The sequence below is a fragment of the Gavia stellata genome, chromosome 2 (genome assembly GCF_030936135.1).
Source record: "Gavia stellata isolate bGavSte3 chromosome 2, bGavSte3.hap2, whole genome shotgun sequence".
NCBI classification, from domain to species: domain Eukaryota; kingdom Metazoa; phylum Chordata; class Aves; order Gaviiformes; family Gaviidae; genus Gavia; species Gavia stellata.
The window spans coordinates 19,564,146-19,583,056 of record NC_082595.1 but is presented as its reverse complement, the minus strand read 5'-3'; the positions used below and the strand labels follow the sequence as shown (position 1 = coordinate 19,583,056).

Below are 18,911 nucleotides of genomic sequence, written 5' to 3'. Positions count from 1 at the left end.
TAAGCAAAGATCTGGTTTGGGGAGGCTGCTTTGAATCCCCAAACAATGAAAAACATTTTCAGTTGGAGAGCAGTGCCTCAGCGCCTTTCTATGCTACAAGAATACATGGAAGAAAAAAAGCTGACCAAACAAATACCCCAAAGCCTCCTGGCATCTGCCCACAATCAAACCACCCAAGGCTGCGAACTCATTAAGTTCACTGGCTAAGGTGAAGTAAGGTGGTCGGCATTTGGATCGGTTGCTTGGAGCAACAAAGGAAAAACCTCCCAAGCCATCAGGACAGAGATCTGTGAGGCTCCTGCTGTTCCTCAGTGGGGATGTTTTCCCTTCTGAATTGCCACTCAAAACAGTGCAACTGCCTAAGCCCGCCTGACCAATGCACTCCGGGAAGTAACAGCCTATTTGCCAAGACATACAACAGAGGCTTTACAAGAAGCTGGCTCCATGTTGCTATCGTATGCGCTTTGCCTGGGTCAGTGGCTCCAAGCTGTCAGACTGTTTATTTGGTTTTAATCAGAGGTTAATTCTTATTCTACTGGAACTGGTACGTCTGCTGTGCTGCTCAGCCTGCTCCGCAGCACCGGGAACAATCAGCTCCTGTGGAAATGCACCTGCCTGTCTTGCTGGGAGCCCCTATGCATCGCGTAGGAAACCGAATTCCCCCAGACTGCTCGCAATCCCCCCAGGAATGCCCAACCAGCCCTTGGAAGCTGTTGAACAGGAAGAGTTGGAGGAGCCACAGCACCAACCAATTAATAAACTGCACTTTCACTCTCAGCCAGCCCCATTTTCAGCAGCTGCAGCAAGCAGATTTAATTCAAGGGTTCCCAGGTGCCTTGCAAAGCATCCTGTTACTTAGGGATCTTCATACTACATGCCCAGAGCTCTTCATACAAACTGGGGAGAGCAAAATGAAAACCAGCAAAGCGTTTTACAACCAGTGGGCATCCCAACTGGCTGCCCTTTGGATTCCAGCTCAGCAAGAGTTAACATCTCCCAGACAGCCCCTCCCCACCCTGAGACTGCATGCTGCTACTGCTGTCCCTTCATCCTTAAGATGCTGAAGAGCACCTGCAACTGACCACTGAGGCTGAGGAGCTCGAAGGGCTGGAGGAGAAGGGGGGCTGGCTGGTGGGGTAAGCTTTCATCAGCTTGATGCTGGCAATAAATCAGTCATGACTGGCTGCATGTAAGGCCCGTTTTATCTGAGGAGAATATTCCACTTCAATCCTAGCTCTCTAGGAGGATTTTTGTGCCACCACAGCTAGTGCCTGGAAGACAGCGTATCCAGTGAGGAGGGCACACAGGCAAGCAGCAGCTCCTTGTTCAGGCAGACAAATCCCCTTTCTTAAGAGCTCTCCAGTCAGCAACGCTTTTAAGCTTTTGAGCTTTTCACAGTTATATTCAGTAGTGTCCCCATGTTCTGCAGTCCAGTGATGGAAGAGCAGGACATGAAGCTTAGCCCAGGCTCCCCAGCACAGAGAAAAAGGTGTGACAATGCAGCAAAGCCTGGCTGTGGAAGAGGGTGACGGTGCAAGGGAAGGAGTGAAAGGTCAGGAGGTGTCACAACGCTGCTTGGAGCCCAGGTGAGACATTGAGGGGCGAACACCAGAAAGGCAAGACAGGAGCACAGAGGCAGCTCTGGGAAGAGGCAAGCTGGAGACAAGAGGGGATGTGGTCCTCTGGGACAAGGCAATGAAAAATGCTCAGTGAGACCTCAGTATGGCACATGGAGGTGGAGACCTCACTAAGAAATGCAAGTGTCTTCATTGGAGGAGGGCTAGGAGGAGGCAATACCATGAAGGCCTTTTCCAGAGCGTTTTCTGCTTGTGCTTGACAGAAGTGGGAACAAATCTCCCCTGCTTCCTCCTCGCTCTGCCCTCCCTTATTCAGACCCAGACCACTATGATGGCATCTGTAGCCATTTTGAAGAGCCCACCTTTACATGAAACTCAGCTACAGCAGGGCCATGGCACAACACTCCTCTAAAACACACCACTCAATAGCCACAACTATGTGGCGATGCTGCAAAAGAAACATTGAGAGCAGTAACCGATGGGGTACGAACAAAACCAGGGGGAGTTAAATTTTCATGGGTAGTCAGCTTCCTTCATGTCATAACTTAAAGCAGAAATGTGATTTTCCCTTTCTTGATCCCTTTCAGTAGGAGCTCAAAGAGGAACAGATCCAAGATTACTTTCAGGCACTGTGCAAAAGGAAAAAACCTCAACATCACTGGGGAAGGATAAAAATCACAAATTAGTTCACTGAGTTGCAGTGCTGATAATAGTGAAACTCAGCTAAGAGGGAAGGGGTACTATGACAAACTGCCTTCATTATTAGAGGCTCCCCTGTGTTCTGTATTATTATTAAGCACTGACAATGTGCTCTGTGTGGTTTGAGTAACAAACAAAGGCTGTCCCACCCCAGAGAGCTCACAATCAAACAGAGACTTAAAACTGGAGCCTACTGTGCAGAAATAGAGGAAAGAGACACTTGGATCTTTTTAATTATTTTGTTTTCTACCTACAGTAAACAAAGTTTTCCTTGCAAAATGCCTTTGCTTCCAAGCTACCACTGAATGGCAAGAACCACCAATTTTAAGTGTCTTCTTTTTTAAAAAATGTTGAACGCAGGCACTTTGAGCGTGGATGAAAGTACCTGGCAACCCTGCTATGTAAATGTGCTCTTTAAAACCATCAGACTCTTTTCTCTAACCTTCTCCAACCAGTGATCTCTTCAGATTTCCCTCAGTTCTTCCTCCCCCTCCTCTGGTATGATTTCTCTTCAGACTCAGAAACCTTGAAACCCACTTCTCTTCCCCTGCAGAGTTTATATAGTCCAAATAGCTTCATTACTGTGACAGTATGAAAGCCCTTCTGCAACACAAACAGCCAATGACTTCTTCCTGCAGTTCCTGCCTGGAGAGCTCTTCAGTTTATTCCCCTTATTTCATATGAGCGAGGAGGGTGGAATTCCACTCGCTTGAGTCTTTGGCCTATAAAATCTACAATACTTACTAATGACTGTGAGGTTTTGTTCACATTAAAACCCCATTCAAAACACTGAGCATGAACAGTCCCATGGGAAGCAGAAGAACTTTGAAAGCCCTTGATCGTACCCGATACCAGATGCAAAAATGAAGACTGAGCTGTGCACTTGGCCTGTCTCTTTCATTCACTGGGGAGGGTGCAAGACCATCAAGATCTGGGGATTTCATCACCTTCAGCTCTTAATCGGCAAAGAGACATTGATGTAAGTGCCTCCTGGGAGGTCCTCTTCCCAAGGGCACGCGCTGAAGCTCCAGAAGAGCAGACCTTACCTGCTGGACTTCCAGGCGGTACTTGAGGATGGGATCCACAGCATCGGGCTCCTTCTGTGTCCACTGCAAGACGTAAGAGTAATTCTTGGATTGCTTCTGGCTCAAGGTGGGGTTGGGAGTGTCATAGTAAAACTCTGGGCTGTAAGCTTTTGCTGGAGGGGAAAAAAAAAAAAAAAGAGGGAGGAAAGTAAAAGAGTGGGATCAAGGGGAACATAAATTACAAAGAGATGTGGTGAGAGTGGAAGAGCTCCCCTCACCCAGCTCATCCACTTGCCTTTAACCTGACGGACACCTTTATTATTGTAGCTGGTGTTGCACTGACACGCCACCATTTTCTTCGAATCTCTACTGTTTTCAGAGCCTAAACCACTGGGAGGGTTAGCAGCCCTGCAACACCAGTGGGGCATGACTGACATCGGAGAAGGTGGGAACAACTTCAGTTCTCCAGCTGGAACCAGCTCTAATCTTTTCTCTCTTGCTTTGTAGTTTAGATTGAGGTAACAGCTTTAAACTGGCATTTCTCCTGTTTCATCTGCTGCTTTACAGAGTCTCCTGCTAACAAACCCTGAGGAAAGATCATTTGGCCGGTAGGTCATAGGAAAAGTGTTATTTATCACAGAGGGACCGTGGCATTAAAAAGGAGACCTTGCTCCTTCTGCATCTCCCCTGCCTTGGCAACACAGTGTTCCATCCTCGGCAGCAAAGGGGATGCTGACCTCAGCCTGGGTAAAAACAGCGGGAGCTTTTGCAGGGGCGGAGATGTCTTTTCTAAACCCACGTCTCCCCTTAAAAACAGAGGAAAGCAGGAGGAAGGGAAACACAGGAGAAATTATGTACCAGAGAGAAACTGGGTAGTTCAGAGAAGAAGGGATTTCCTATAATTTCCCCAGCCACTGCTGTCCTGAACCCCACTACCAAACCGGATTCGAAGTCTACTGCCATGCAGCCCAGTGGCTGGTAGACTAATGCACAGGGCCCAGAAGCAATTCTAGGTCTTACCCACAACTGGTTTTGCCCTATTTGAAATTACCTTAATTTCACCCTGAGCACTTCAATTTTTGGCAGGTCCTGTCCTGGGTCAGGCAGGAGCTGAGCCTGAACCAAAACTCTCCTTGCTGGGTTCAGGTCCAATCTGGACCTGCACAGAGCAGAAAGATGCCTGGGCAGCAAGGGATGCTGGAGAGCAGAACAGGCATAAACACCATCTCCCCAGGCAGTCTGCCACATCTTTCCACTTGAATCACAGGCCCTGCCATTCCATGTGGTTATAATTAGGCTCGAAAGGATTCAATGTTTATTTTTTATGAACTCAGATGGATAATATTGATGTTTATTTCCAAGTCCTTTTTTTCTTATTATTTTTATTGACTTGAATTTTTGCACAAGCAAGAAGTTCAGAACCACCTCAGAGACTAATTGCTGCTTACTCAACTTGTATTGACTGTGGAAGTCAAGCTTCATAGTGGATTCTGAAATAAAATCAGAACTGATGATAATCATCATCTTGCATGATATTAATTCCTTATTAATTGACTCCAAGATGGAAACAGAAGCTAAAAAAAAAGCCTTCTAATAGAAATGCAGCACATCAAGATACTTTTGGAACTTCCTTTCTGGAAACTTTTACCATTGCTGGAAAGTTTTGTCTTTTGCTTACAGCTGATGGGAAGAGCTGAAGGTTATTAACTCCATCTTTCAGGGCTTTTCTGTGCTTGTGGCTAGTGGGAGTGCAGGTGGTGACCAGTATAGCCTGCCCTGATAACTTGGTCAAGGGGAGTGGGTTGGATGTCTCGCTATCCTTCCAAAACATCTCAGAAAGCTAATCTCCCACCCATGGAAGAAACTAATCCCATCCTGGGCAGATTTATGTACTCTGTTTCCAGTACATCTGAACACCTCACAGTCACAAATGAGTCACTGCCTCCCTGTCAGATAGGAAGGTTTATGGTCCTTCTTTCACAGAAAAGAAAGGGAAACAAAACGAGACAATGCCATTCCCCCCACTCACACAGGAAGGCTGTGGCTGATGGAAATTAAAACTCCAGCCATCCTGAGCCCAAGCGTAGAAATCTAGCCATTGGATTATTTTTCAGGTTGCTCTACAAGCTCAGAATGTCTAATTGATTTGCAGCTGTCCAGAACCCAGGCAGAGGTGTCTGGAGCTGAAAAGCCACCATCAGATATCAATGCCTTGGAAATGGAGAAGGGATGCAGGAAAATAAATCCCTGCTGCTTTCCTGATGAGTACTCTCTAGGGATGAACGCTGCTTTCTGATGAGGGGAGCTTATCTCGTGGGGCACAGCATGGCACACCAGGTGGCATTATGTCTTTGTTACTACTTACAGCAAGAAATTCAGATCCTGGGAGTATTCCCAAGCTTGCCAGGGACACAGTTTGCTGCAGCTCATAGAAGGATATGGTGTGCCATCACTTGGTTAGCAACATGAGAGTTGCAAGCATATGAAGAAAGCGTAGAGAGGGCCAAAGCTCTCAAGCAAAATCCACTGCCAGACAAATTCTAGGAGATCTCAAGGGGTGAGAGCAAGGTCCTGAAAAGGGGCCCAAACACTAGAAGTGGTTTAGGCTTCCCCATTTCTGAGCATCTCAGAGTTACAGCATTCCTGAGCTTTTCCAAACCCTGGGAAAGTTCTGCTTCAAAACTAGGCCTCTTTGGATATTATTTATTCTCATTTGTTCAGCCCTGACATTGAAACATAAATTGGCCCTGGACTGAAAACCCAGTATGTTAGCTGAATTTACTGCTTATTAAGGCAACTTCATCGGAGAGCTTGTCTAGAAACTAGTGCCCAAGTCAATGTTGGGGTCATGGGAAAAGTAGATTTAATGATCAGCTGGAGAGACTAGGTCAGATGTGTGGTTTTAGATGCTACAACTCTGCCATCCCTCTTTGAAGTTGCAGGTGCTGGAGAGGAGTCCCGTTATGGTGCCTGCTGGATTCACAGAAAACAGTCAGCAGCAAATCCACAGAGTACTGGTATCCATTCCCAGCTCACGTTTGTCCTAGCAGGCATTGTGACACAAAGACAGCCAGGGGACACAAGGAGGGTACAGGAATACATAATACAGTTTTTGTTTGTTTGTTTGTTTTTAAAGGGCAAATTAGATGGTTTGGGAGCCTGCTGGGGAGATGTAGAGAGCGTTTCACTCCCCCTTGATCAGTACTTATCTACAATACAGGTTGTCCAAGCTTGAAAGTTGATGGCAGTCTTGAGTTTAAGTCCTGTATCTTTCAGGCAAGCGGCCAAACGCTGCTAAAAGGTACCAGTGGCTGCCACTAACTGCCCCAGGTCCATCCCAGACATGAAGGACTGCCCGAATGATGGGGGCAGATCTCCTTGTTGGCTCATGGAAAGTCATCCCTTCTGAACGCGGCGCCATGCACAGAGAAGGCAGTAGAGGTTGCCTGTACTGGCACCAGTTTATGGGGTGTAAGCTTCTCACCTCCATGACCCCATCCAACAGCTCCCTCTGATGTGCACTCTGTGACTTACCAGACACCTGGAAGAGGCAGGTGGAGACCCCCACGTCGTTGGAAATGCTGCACTCGTAGCTACCGCTGGTCTCCCGGCTGACGCTGTCCACCTTGAACTCTGAGTAGTCCTGCTGCTCTGCCAGGGGCTGTGCCAGGAGGGTCCCGTTGAAGCGCCAGACGGAGGTGGCCACCTTCATGGGGCTGCCCTTCAGCATGGTGCAGCGCAGGGTGACGCTGCGCCCCATGCCCTGGCGCACGTCCTGGAAGGCTGGCTCCACCACGGGGGGGACTGGAGACCGAACAGAGCAACAGATGGGGACGCCATCAGGGAACAGCCATCTCGCTCAGCACGGTCACCCCAGCAGTGCCTCTGAGGAGATAGGCACCTATGATTTCCAAGAGGATATTTATCTTCTAGCGGGAACCAGGCTTCATCAAACCAAAACCATCAATAATCAACTGACATCCTCTTCTGACTGGGCTGGGGCCACCTTTCACCTCCCTCCCATTTATTAGGTAGAGGTGGCCTTTAGCAACTACTCATCCCACAGTGAGACACTGCTTGGAGGAGCTACTAAACGCTGCTTTTTCATGTGAGAAGTGCAACTCCAGCAGCTGAGCACCACAGCTTAGATTCAATACTCAGATCCTAACCAGAATAACCATAGTCCTCATACTCAGCATAAACTGCACTCCCTGAGCAGGCAGGTATGCTCCCAAGCAGTTACATTCACGTTCTTCTGGTCAACAACATCCAACAGGGTTATCAGGGACACCATGTTCAGATGGAGGGATATGCACTGGCTGTCCCCACAGAGCACAGACCTGAAGGGGTGTTAGAGGGCCTCTCCCAAATACATCAATACAACACATCAGGGAGTGGCTACAGGGACTCTGGGTCCTATTTTTATCTCTGGCAACAATTACCCGACGTTCAGAGGTGAGTCACATCTCTCGATGTCAGCTTCTCTGCCAGTAGTGTGAGAATAGTGACGTGTGGCCACCTCCTTAGCCAAGGGAGGCTATTAAGTCTTGTTCTTCAGCATTTGTAAAAATTTACAGGAACCTTACCATTTGGGCATGGTTGAGGCAGAGCAAGGAGAAAGTCTAGATTGGTATTGCTTGGGTTACCCCTTAGTTAATGCAATGACAGAGGACTTAATTCTCCACAGCCATCTGATGGACGTGTTTCACTTGCAATAAACTCTTTATTAAAACACTACAGCATGGGAATAACCAGAAGCTCTCCCTCTAAAATAAGGAAGGCTTCCTGAGCACAAAACAGCTGTTAGCCCGAATGTAAAAGAGGGAGAACAGGTTTATAGCAGCTCCAGCACAATCACAACTCATCTTCTCCAGGTTCAAAGCACCTGCTCTGCCACAAACAACTTCTATGCGCTACAGATCTACAAAGCACCTGCCTCGTCTACAGGTCCGCAGAGCTGCCAAGCACAGCCAGGCCCCAAAACCTGCAACACACAGCATCTGCAGCGCCACAGACACAGCTGCACCAGGAACCACCAGTCACACAGCATCCCGGCTGTCCTGAACACAGACCTGCCTGGAGGGCTCCAGCGCACCAGTCTCTCCCCTCCCATAGCCTGACTCCAGCAAGACCCACCTACAGCTCTGTAACACTAGCAACATCTCCATCTTCACCACAGCCACCCCATCGGTCTGCATGCACAGCATCCCCTCTCCCAGGAGCATGGATGCATCTGTGAGTACGCAGCGAACAACCATCCCCTCCACCGCACAGCCCTTGTTTGACAGTGGCTGATTGTTTTCTAGGTACTCGTTCTCAACTCTCAGCCTCTGGGCCTTTTGCTGCACTTAAGTGGATTAAAAGCAGCCCTTGACTGAGCTCTCGTTGCCGTGCTGAGTGGCATGGTCAGCTCATTACAGATGGCTTTGCCAGCAATGTGTCTCTGCGGGTGCTCCGAGCGCTGACTTGCCTTTGGCTCACACGTCTCCCACCTCACCGTGAGAATAATGTGAGAAGTTGTTTGATTAGACCTAGTGCCATGAATGTGTCATCTCCATCCCTAGCTGCTATCCCATTTCTTGGGTCACATCTGCTCCTTAATTGAAGCCGGTGGGGTCTCACATTATAATCAAGGCCAGCTGGTGATGTAGGAAAAACCAAAAAGAGAAAAAGGGGAGAGAAAAGAGAAGGGAGGGCTTAAAAAATATAGCACAGCAGCTCCAGATGTACTCAAAGCAATCTATCTCATGAGGAGGAGCGAGAGAGAGAGGGGTGGGAGGGCAGCTTCCCTCACTGCACTGAGCGGCACCTGTGTACGGAGCTGGGACAGAGGAAGAGAAAAGGTCTGAAATTGGACAAAGTGCCCCCTGCAAGGACACACGCTGCAAGAAAAGTGCCCCCCTGGGCCTCCCTGAGGGAGTGTCTGGGGCTGGTAAAGTGTCACAGAAGAGCAGGGCTGGCACGCTCCAGATGCTTCCTTAGGTCACAGGAACAGCAGGGCAACCAAGGATGCAGAAGATGTTTAATCTTCTTCAGCTGGGAAATGGGATTTATTTGATTTGCACTGGGACAGGCTCTGGGCCTATGCTATCACCTTGTGAAGGGAATGTCTGAAAGTGCCTATACGGTAAAAACTGCTTACATTTTCTCCTCTTGTCTCTGGCACTAGGAAACAGCCAACGAGCCTTAACTCTGCAAGTAGTCCTGGTGCCCCCGGGTTTTCTGGAGAGAGCTGAAGCAGGTCATCCCATCACTGCAAAGGATGCAGTGCTATGCCAAGGGGCCGCTATACCTGAAGGCTGACAGTGGATATGAAAGCAAAGAAAGGTCAACAGCAATTACAGAGCCAGACATCAGCTCTGGCCTCTAACGCCTACCGGGGAGCCCACACTTCTTCAAGTAGGTTATACGCAAAAGGGAGACCCACCACCAAGGCAGGGATTCAGTCTGAAAATCCTAGCAGATAACAACACAGCCTTTTCTCACCCCTAGCTTGAATGCAAAAGAAAGGTTGTTTAAATGAGCCAGTGCTCCGACTCCCCAGAACTGGGATCAGCTCCAGTACACCTGAGATGGTTACTGTCTCAGACCAGAGACCTCCAACATGATTCCTGCACAGACACCTTTAGAGACCTGAAAAAAATGACAATGATTTTCCAGGTGCCTCTAATACCCACGGGGAAGCAGCATCCCTGCTGGCTATAAGGAGCAGTATATGGCTATTCTGGCTCACTAAGCTGCCATGGTGCTCTTTGGGGAGCTTGGGCATCAACCCCAGTTTTTAGCCCAGTTCCAAAGGTGGGTCCTTGTCCAGAGGCTCCTCAAATGCCTTTTTGTATCTCCCCTAAACTCTAGTGCATGCAGCTGAAGTTGTCTTTTAAGCAGCAGCCACGCTGCAGGCAGCAGGCTGCTACACTTCAACAAGGAGGTAAAAAAACTCTCTGCACATACAGGGCTTCATGATCCCCTGGTAAGAAACACAGCAAACAAATATAGACGATTAACTGTTTTTTCTCAGCACACAGCTTAACTCTAGAAGAGCTAGCTGGCAGGGGGGGCAAAAGGGGCAAAGAGGGCAGCACATTACTGTTCTAGGCAATGTTGAAGGAGCGAGGCTCCTCCAGCAATCTTGTTAAGATGTGGCTGCTATGAAACACAAGGCAGGGCAGCCTGCCTTTGCAGCAGAATTATTGTGCAACAAGAGAAAACATAATCACTCACCTGCTCGTTAGGAGCAAATCAAATCAGCTGAACACAGGCAACCTACTCCAGTGTGCCAGGCACCCTAAAGCAAAGCCGGGCTGCAGGCAGCTCCCTTGCTGTAAGCCAGAGCAGATGCTGTGCACTGAAGGGTTGCTAAGCTAGCATGGTGTTCACGACGATGAAGGGCAAGAGCGAGGGAAGCACAACAGAGAAATATCAAGTGTCAAGGGTGTTGCTTTGTACCCCAATAACCTCTTCTTTTCTTGGTTTCACTGGAAATAACCAGGACTGAAATGCTCGTCCTGCTAGATGAATGAGAAGTGCACTGGCTGTCGAGCTGTGGTCAAGTCTGTAAGCATTTGTTTTAAGTCTGTTTTTACTTTAGCCTTGAGGAAGGGAGGAGTGTTCTTCCTTACAACAGCCAAAGTGCTTGCAGGGGAGACCACAGTCTCCTTGCACTGTTACTGTGCTGTCCTGCTTGGGCACAGATTAAGAAGGGGTACTCAGTGATCCCCGCAATATTGTCTGATTGCTGCAGGTTCCCATCAAATTGAGATGCCTCCAGAATGCAGAGATGCTTCTTTCACCAACGATGAAGTCAGAGCATCCCAGGACGGCAGTGATGCACTATGGAAAGTTTTTCACTTGTGGAGTAAATATAGAAAAAAAATTATAAGTGAAATTTATTTTTTTTCACTTTAAAAAATGTGGATGTTGTCATGAGGCTGCCCAATCTAATACAGATGAAAGGCAAAGAAAGGCTCATATTGGAGTGGACAGATGCACTGAAATCGGCACCAAGCTTAAACAGAAACCAGCATCTGCAGAACAAGGGGACACTGAGTGAACTGACCTCACGTTAAGAGCTCAGGCAAGAATTGAGAAGGTTGAAAATCCTAGACACCACAGTACAACACTACTATGCAAGACACATTCAAAGTCTGCTTTCCCATTGTATCTTGAGGACTGTGAATAGCATACACTGGTCAATTCCCAAATGCTGGCTCATTTTGAAAGGGCTGTCAGAGCTGAGGAGCTCACTCATAACCTGCATTCTGACTCCCAGGCAGCCCTTTCCCCCCTGCAGCCACCCTGACCAGCAGCTGACAACAGCCATCTCTGTAGGTGGTCAGCTGCCTGCATTGTACCGCTGGTCTATGCAGCTGCCGTGGGCTGCTGCACTCTCATTTTTCTACAGGGATTTACTTCCCGCAACACTTCCTCTGCTGCAAAGAGCACCACGGCGCAGCAATGTCCAGGCGGAAAAAGAGAGGCACAAGCAGAAAGGCAGCCCGCCCAAGGTCGCATGAACCAGCAGCATCAGACAGAAGTGGCACAGGAGTCCTGTATCCTGACCCACACTTCAGTCCTTAGCCCAGGCTTCCTCCTCTGTGAAAAACACCCTCTACTCTACCCGCCAGAGTCAGTCATCAATTACATTTTTATTTAAATCCAGGAAGTGCAACACATAACACAAGTGATGAAAAAAGCAAGCCTTGCTAGATTAGAAAGAAGCTTTATTTTCAGCAGCTCTCATCTCACTGCTGAATGACTCCCTCCAAGCTTAGCCATGTAATCATAGTACTTGTGGGACTCCTGCTTGTAGACTCCACCTCATCCCACGTGTGAGACCTAATTGACTACTCGCTTGCTGGATTAACATTGCAAAGGACACACAGATAACCTGGTATGAAGGACTGCACTTCGTGGTTAGTTACAATTATTAGCTGTGTTTCATCAGGATAGGTTTAGACTGGATATTAGGAAAAATTTCTTCACTGAAAGGGTTGTCAGACACTGGAAGAGGCTGCCCAGGGAGGTGGCTGAGTCACCATCCCTGGAGGTATTTCAAAGACATGTGGATGAGGCACTTAGGGACATGGTTTAGTGGTGGACTTAGCAGTGTTAGGTTAACGGTTGGACTTATGATCCTAAAGGTCTTTTCCAACCTAAACGATTCTATGATTCTATGATTATCCAAAGTGGCTAACAACACCAGGCAGTAATTTCTCCCTCTGGAAAGCAAATCAGCATAGGCTGCTACTAGGGCCTTATGAGACCTATATGACCCCATCCAGGATCCATTTAAATTCTAATAGGTACCCTTCTGCAGTCATTCTGGATGCAGTCTTCCCCAATCTTCTCTAGACAACCAAAGCAATCCCAGCAAAGGGTGCCTTCCTTACCCAGCCCCTGGTCCCACAATCCTGGGTAATAACGGTGTCACAGGTATCAAAGATACCACACCCCTGCTTTCACAGCAGGTAGAAAACTGCATGGTTTCAGCTCCAGGAGAGACCAGCGCTCTTCACCCAAGCAAGCAGGAAGCTCTTTTATTGTCACAAGGCTGGGAAATCACAGCTGAGCAATTCTGTTCCCTGCAACAGCACCCACACCCCAAGAACGCACATTAGGCAGTTTTCCATGTGGAGACAAATATCCAACTAATATTTACAAGCCCAATCTCATCTGCTTGTTTCTGAGAGATGATATAATTGAGTAGTTAGAAGAGGGGAGATGGAGAAAGGCTTGCTCAACCTATTTCAACTAAAAGCCAGAACCTCTTTCTTTCATCTTCTATGCCTTTTGCCTTTGCACTTCAGTTTCCCCATGTATAAAGAGACAAAACGTGTATGTTTTCAAAGTGTTTGAAAGCCAGGTTGCAAGTATTGTTATTTCAAACAAAACAAATTTGTTTGAGTACATTTTCTGCTAGACAAGTGGGTGGAGGGACCGGAGAAGCCGGGCTTAGAGCAGAGAAGGCTTAGTTCTGTGCTAGTTTACTACTTTTAAAAGAAGAGCAAATGAAATGTATTCACTACCAGCTTTTCTGCTTTCCTCTTCTCTGAACTTTCCAAGCCAATTAGCTCAACCAGTCTTTACCTTGTTTTAATAAAGAGGAATTTACTAAAGGATTTCCTCTTCTGCATGCTGAGCTGTACTGATTAATACATGAGACCCCTAGCTCACTTTACAGAGTGCTTTGAAGAAAGTCCATCCTGGGTAGGAATTTCCAGACCTTCTGCCTTAAAGATATGCCTCCTCAAAAAAGATCTGTCCCAGACATGCTGGAACTCCACTCAGACTCACTGCCCAATTAATTCATGCTAACAAGACACTACAAAGACAAGTATTCTCCTGCAGTGTAAAGCCACCTCATTCCCATGCCTCACTTACCTTCAAACGCCTGGTTTCAAAACAGTACGCTCCCCTAATTGAACAAGATAAGTGGGAAAAGATGGTGTATGTACAGAAGACACATACACATTTGTATGTGAAACGCATGCTGATAATCCTCCCCCCAACCACACACAGCCCAATTAGCAAAGTTATGCACAAGAGAAATAAAGAGGGCGAGAGAGGGGGCATTTCAGAGATAACACCTTCAATTTCTGCCAGACCAATGGCATAACCCAAATCTAGATTTATTTTTTTTGTGCCACAGACTAACATGAAAATATTGTCTCTAACTCACAGCCAATTTTGGTAGTTATAGCATGGTGAAGCGTGATGACGGCTAGGGTGGATCTGGGATTCTCCTGCCCACCCACATACCCACAAAAGGGGAGTCCTCCATGTGTAGCAGTGTCAGACCACCAACTGTCCGCTCAGGTTCTGCCTCAATCTTTTAGAAGATAAGAGGATGTCAGCTCATACCCATGCATCTATTATTACATGCTTCTGTTTAACAAATCGGGCTGGCAGTGACACGCCACTCCCAATAGCATATAAACAGTTTAGATCCAAACATTCACTAACAGTCAGTCAGTGATACTCTTTCCCCGAAAGCATCCCATATGCATTAACTTTTGGCACAGAACCAGTTATCTTACTACTCAATAATTCATAGGTGAGCTACTCAGCTGGGTAGTTCTGGGAATAAAGCAACTCATTGCCAGTGCATACTAAGGAAAAGAAAAAAAAAATCAGCCCACAAAAAACAATCAAATGAGATTCTTCTTCCAAAACAGAGAATCCACAAAAATGTTCCTCTTACTTCAGAGTTTGTCACTAGTTTTTCTTACCATCTAACCCAATTCCCTTGCTGAAGTTTATGCCTACTGCAAGTCCTCCCCATAGGTGTTTTTATGTCCTAGTAATCAACTCTGTCCTATCTCCAGTAGCCCACAACCTCAACAAATACTAAAATGAGAGAATTCTTAGTCCTCTTCTCCTTTCCCAAAGTCCTTGACAAGATAATGTTGACATTTTACATGTATGTGTGTGTACATGTATACATCTTTACAATTTCCCTTTCTTTCCTTCCTCTGCTATTCAGGTGGCAGAAGCACAGCTTTAGTTCCTATTTAGATTTTGTTTTCTCTGGGCAGAAACACTGTCCTAGAGTTTTAAATGCCAGAGGAATCACATGCAAAAAAGTCTGGGACAGGAGAAAATAAAAGAGAAACCTGAATCTACAGCTCTGACTCTCCTCACGTGCCTGGCAGAGACAAGCAGGGCACAGGGGCTTAGAATGGGGCAGAGATCAACAGGTACCATTTGCAACCTTGCAAGCAGAGACAGAGCTGCTTGGCCCTTCACAGCAGACTGCATTCCCTATGCTTCCATCCACAGTATAAAGAAGGGAGGGAAAACAGCCAATCTGTGATGTTCATAGTCCTAGGACAGGCCCTCCACATTCCTGAGAAAGATTTGGAACAACTGAGAAAGGACTGATCATCCCTCCAGGTCTGACAGCAAACCTGGAGCTAGCTGGAACAGGACTTTAAAGCCCAAATTTATCCCATCTAACTTCAGGCTCTTCATTGAGGCACCCAAGTTAGGAACGCCACCTCCCTCCAAAGCCATTGAGTGAGAAGGACATCTCCAGAGGACGATTTGGATGGTAGGAAACCCTAGCTGGCATTACCTCCCTCTGTCCTGTGTTTGAACAGGGAGCCTAAGGAGATCCCAGCCCTCACATCTCTGCTAGGTGGGATGAATTTACCAAAGTAAATGCTTGTGCGACACCTGCACAGAAGTGACCAGTGCCACCCCTCTGTATGAACCTCTCCATGAACTCTCAGTGCCTTATTTAATGAGTTCATCAGTAAACTGAGTCATAACACACATCTGAAACTTGGGCAGCATGTCCTGCTCTGGGACAGGAGACACCTCCTGTGTTCAAGCTGCTGCGTGCCACAACAGAGCTACCCTGGGAAGAAAAACCGAAACCAGCCTGCACATTCACCATAGCAAATATAGGGAGAAATCTTTGGACTCCAGACAGCATCCAATTGGTGCCACTGCTAGGGCTCATGTCCAGAGCATGCAGCTGCCACCTACAAGGAATCGACTGGGTTTCTCCTTGTCTCCTGTGGAGGATCTCACCCACACTCAGAAGAGCTATCAGGCGGAGGTGACTGCTGACTCCAGGCAACAATCCAATAGCAACAGGCTCCTATTCCATCACCAGCTGCCTGAGCAATTCAATCACCTTCATGTGTTTGGACCCTTTTAATAAAAGAACTGAAAGTTAAGAGCAGGGAGGCTGCAGGAGAAAGTGCCTCTAAGAACTGCAATTGTGTCAAAATGGAGAAGAGTCCGTGCTTTAGAAATGCAGTGATTGTCAGAGCCACAGGTGGTCAGAGCCTTCTGCTCACATCTGGGCTACAGCATTACCTCACCTTCTGTTTTCAGTTTGAAAGCTAAATTGGGAACACTAGATGATACCTCCACAGCTGCTTTCCAAACAGGCAGGCAAAGCAAGAGGCAGCATAGTCAAAAGCAGAAATGCTGATTAAAAAATCAGATCTGCTTTAATGATGAGGTGGTGGGGTCAGAGCTGGAAAGGGGAGAGATCCAAGCCAGAAAGAGCCTGGTAGGGGAAGGAGGGCCATCCAAGGCAATTAAGATAATAAAATATTAACCAGCACTCCTTAATATATTTACTTTGAATTTTTTGTCTGTACTAGTAAGCAAAAAGGACACATGGGGCAAATCTAGTCCAGGAAGAGTTAATGTAGTGGTTCTCCACTTATCTACAGAGTGGAAAGAGGACAAACTTCCCCATACAAACCAGGCTTTTCCTAAGGCTCTTCCTCAGCCTCCCCTTCAGGCCTAGTAGGGAATTTGGACCAAGGAGGAAGCAGCATAGAGCAACACCCAGTTCTCTATCACTTCTCTATCTGCTGCCTTGGAGTTCTGCTGCCAATTGTTTAATATCCTGCTCTGCTGACTGTCATCATTACCCCAGTTTTCCATCCTTCACCCTTGATTGATCTTGATTCATCTGAGGAAGATGACGACAATGAAAACGTAACCATTCAGAAAGAGGCTGAAAGGATGCTCAAACAAAAAGATTTATGGCAAACGTTCAGTCTCATAGGTGAAGCAGCTGAAGTCAACAGATATTGAAGCAATTTTCCCCATAAGAATTAATGTAACAAGGAGGGTGGTACATACAGGAACTTCAGAAATGCATGCAATTTAAAAACACAGGATCAGTAGATATAGCATAGAGAAAGGAGAGTTGAGAACATTTTTTACTGTAAGCGTTTTTGCTGTCACTCTCTGGATGGTTACCTCTTCATCATTGTCATCATCATCTTCAGATGAATCAAGATAGATCAAATCAATCATGGGCGAAGGATGGAAAAATGAGGATAGGTTTAGCTGAAGTCTTTCAGAATAGTGACCGGCTCCAAAAAGCCAGCTGCCAAATAGCCACCATCTCTGCCATCTAAAAGTCCTATCTTTCCTCTCCATCCTTCACACCGTTGCCTGCATGCATTTAAAATGTGTCAATTTCGTAAGTGCCTGTGTCCAACTCCCCCACCATTAAATAATTAAGAAGCAAATTGCTTTATCTGTCATATCAGTAACTGTCATGGCTTTTCGTGAATGTATCTTCAGTGAATTGCTAGTTATAGAGAAACATCTCCCTAACACCTTATTCCCAAAACTGCTATTCACCTATGGCGACAGCAGAGGATTTGGCAGTCCCATTTCTTCAGCCCTGGATGATACCGCTCGTCTCAGAGAAGGGCATAGACTCGAGCTGTGGAGGACTCGCTCCCCTGCTGGAAACCTCCTGTCTTCTCTCTACATTGCTAGTGTGTTTCCAGAGAAGCAGCAGCACACCAGCCTCGCTGCTGAAGCAGATGCAGCCCTGCAGCTCTCATCTCTCCCTGCATGAGGAAGAGCACTGTCACTTCTGACAGCCGCAGGTGTTGTGGACTCCCAGAAATGCCTCTCTGGGGCTTAAGGTCTCCTCTGCAGCAGAGGGCACAGGAAGGAGGCCAATGACAGAACTGGCAATCATTCAAGGACAGCAGCGCCTGCTCCCTCGACCTCCCCATCTGGCTATCAACTCTGTCCCATCTCCTCTGGACTTGGACCAGGAGAGGGAAATTTATTAACAGTCCTGCTCACTGGATAAATCTGCTCTGGCATTGGATTTTCCAGGCTGCTTCTGTGGCTGACCTCAAACCATGCCATCACTACAGGAAGCATTTGGAGGAGCAGCATCCCTGTAACGTGGACACATGCCTACCTCACACGGACACTTTTTCATATTGACTGAGGAGGACTTGTCCTGCATATCACCTTTGCTGCAGCCTAAGTGGGAAGTACACACTCCATTTCTTCTCCTGATGCCAGCATTTTGGTCCAACAGGTAAATGCCTGAAGCTGGTTCTATAAAGTTTCTGTTCATGTTCCCAACTCTTCTGGGACAAAAATAAGGCCATTACCTTCCTCATTCTCACCCACTGCATCAAGATCTGAAAGTGTATCCTGGCCTGAGTCAGTCCAACAGCAATTATCAGCCCAAAGGGTTGCAGCAGCACACACTGTAACGTGGCATCCTGCTCCTTCCAGCCTCTCTGTGATAGATAATAACACCTCCCAGAATCAGATACCCCAGGTGAAAAGGACCTTTTAAACAAGTTTCAGCAATGTTTGCTGAGCCATCCCACTGTGGTGGGCAGAGAGAAGACATAATTCTGTGTACAGCTCTGGAAAGAACCTGCGTGAACTTAAATCTGTGGGAATAGAGATGATGGAAAGACAGGCTTCTCTATGTCCTGTTCGTAAGAGTCTAGCTGGATCTGTGTACCCTGATGTGAATTCATCAGTGGAAAAATGGCAGAAAAACGGACTAGCAACAGACCATAAAAATCTTAAAAATGCCATAGAAAGCACGAAAAGATGGTGGAAGACTTCATCTAGCCGGGTCTTTGAGGGAAATTTTGTGATAGCATCCTGCAAACACCAGAGGAGATAAAATGATTCTGTACCCTCCACGCATGCATTGCCTATGGGAGTACAAACACGAACCAATTGGGTCAATGTAAGCAGAGGAGACCTCAGAAAAAACAGCAATAAAACTTTTTATTCCTCACTGATTCCAGAAAAAAACTCATGGAAGATGAATGTGGGATGCAACTTTACAAGTTAAAAAATG

General features: G+C 47.0%; 1 protein-coding gene across 1 annotated transcript in view; it reads right to left on the bottom strand.

Moving 5' to 3' along the window:
• Positions 1-18,911, bottom strand: part of MDGA1 (MAM domain containing glycosylphosphatidylinositol anchor 1) — a 145,297-nt gene that overhangs the window by 45,695 nt on the left and 80,691 nt on the right. Inside the window, exons 9-10 of the mRNA XM_059835659.1 lie at positions 6,836-7,105; positions 3,323-3,474 (exon numbers count right to left, since the gene is read on the bottom strand). Coding sequence (XP_059691642.1) covers positions 3,323-3,474; positions 6,836-7,105 — 422 coding nt within the window. The remainder of the gene's footprint in view (positions 1-3,322; positions 3,475-6,835; positions 7,106-18,911) is intronic.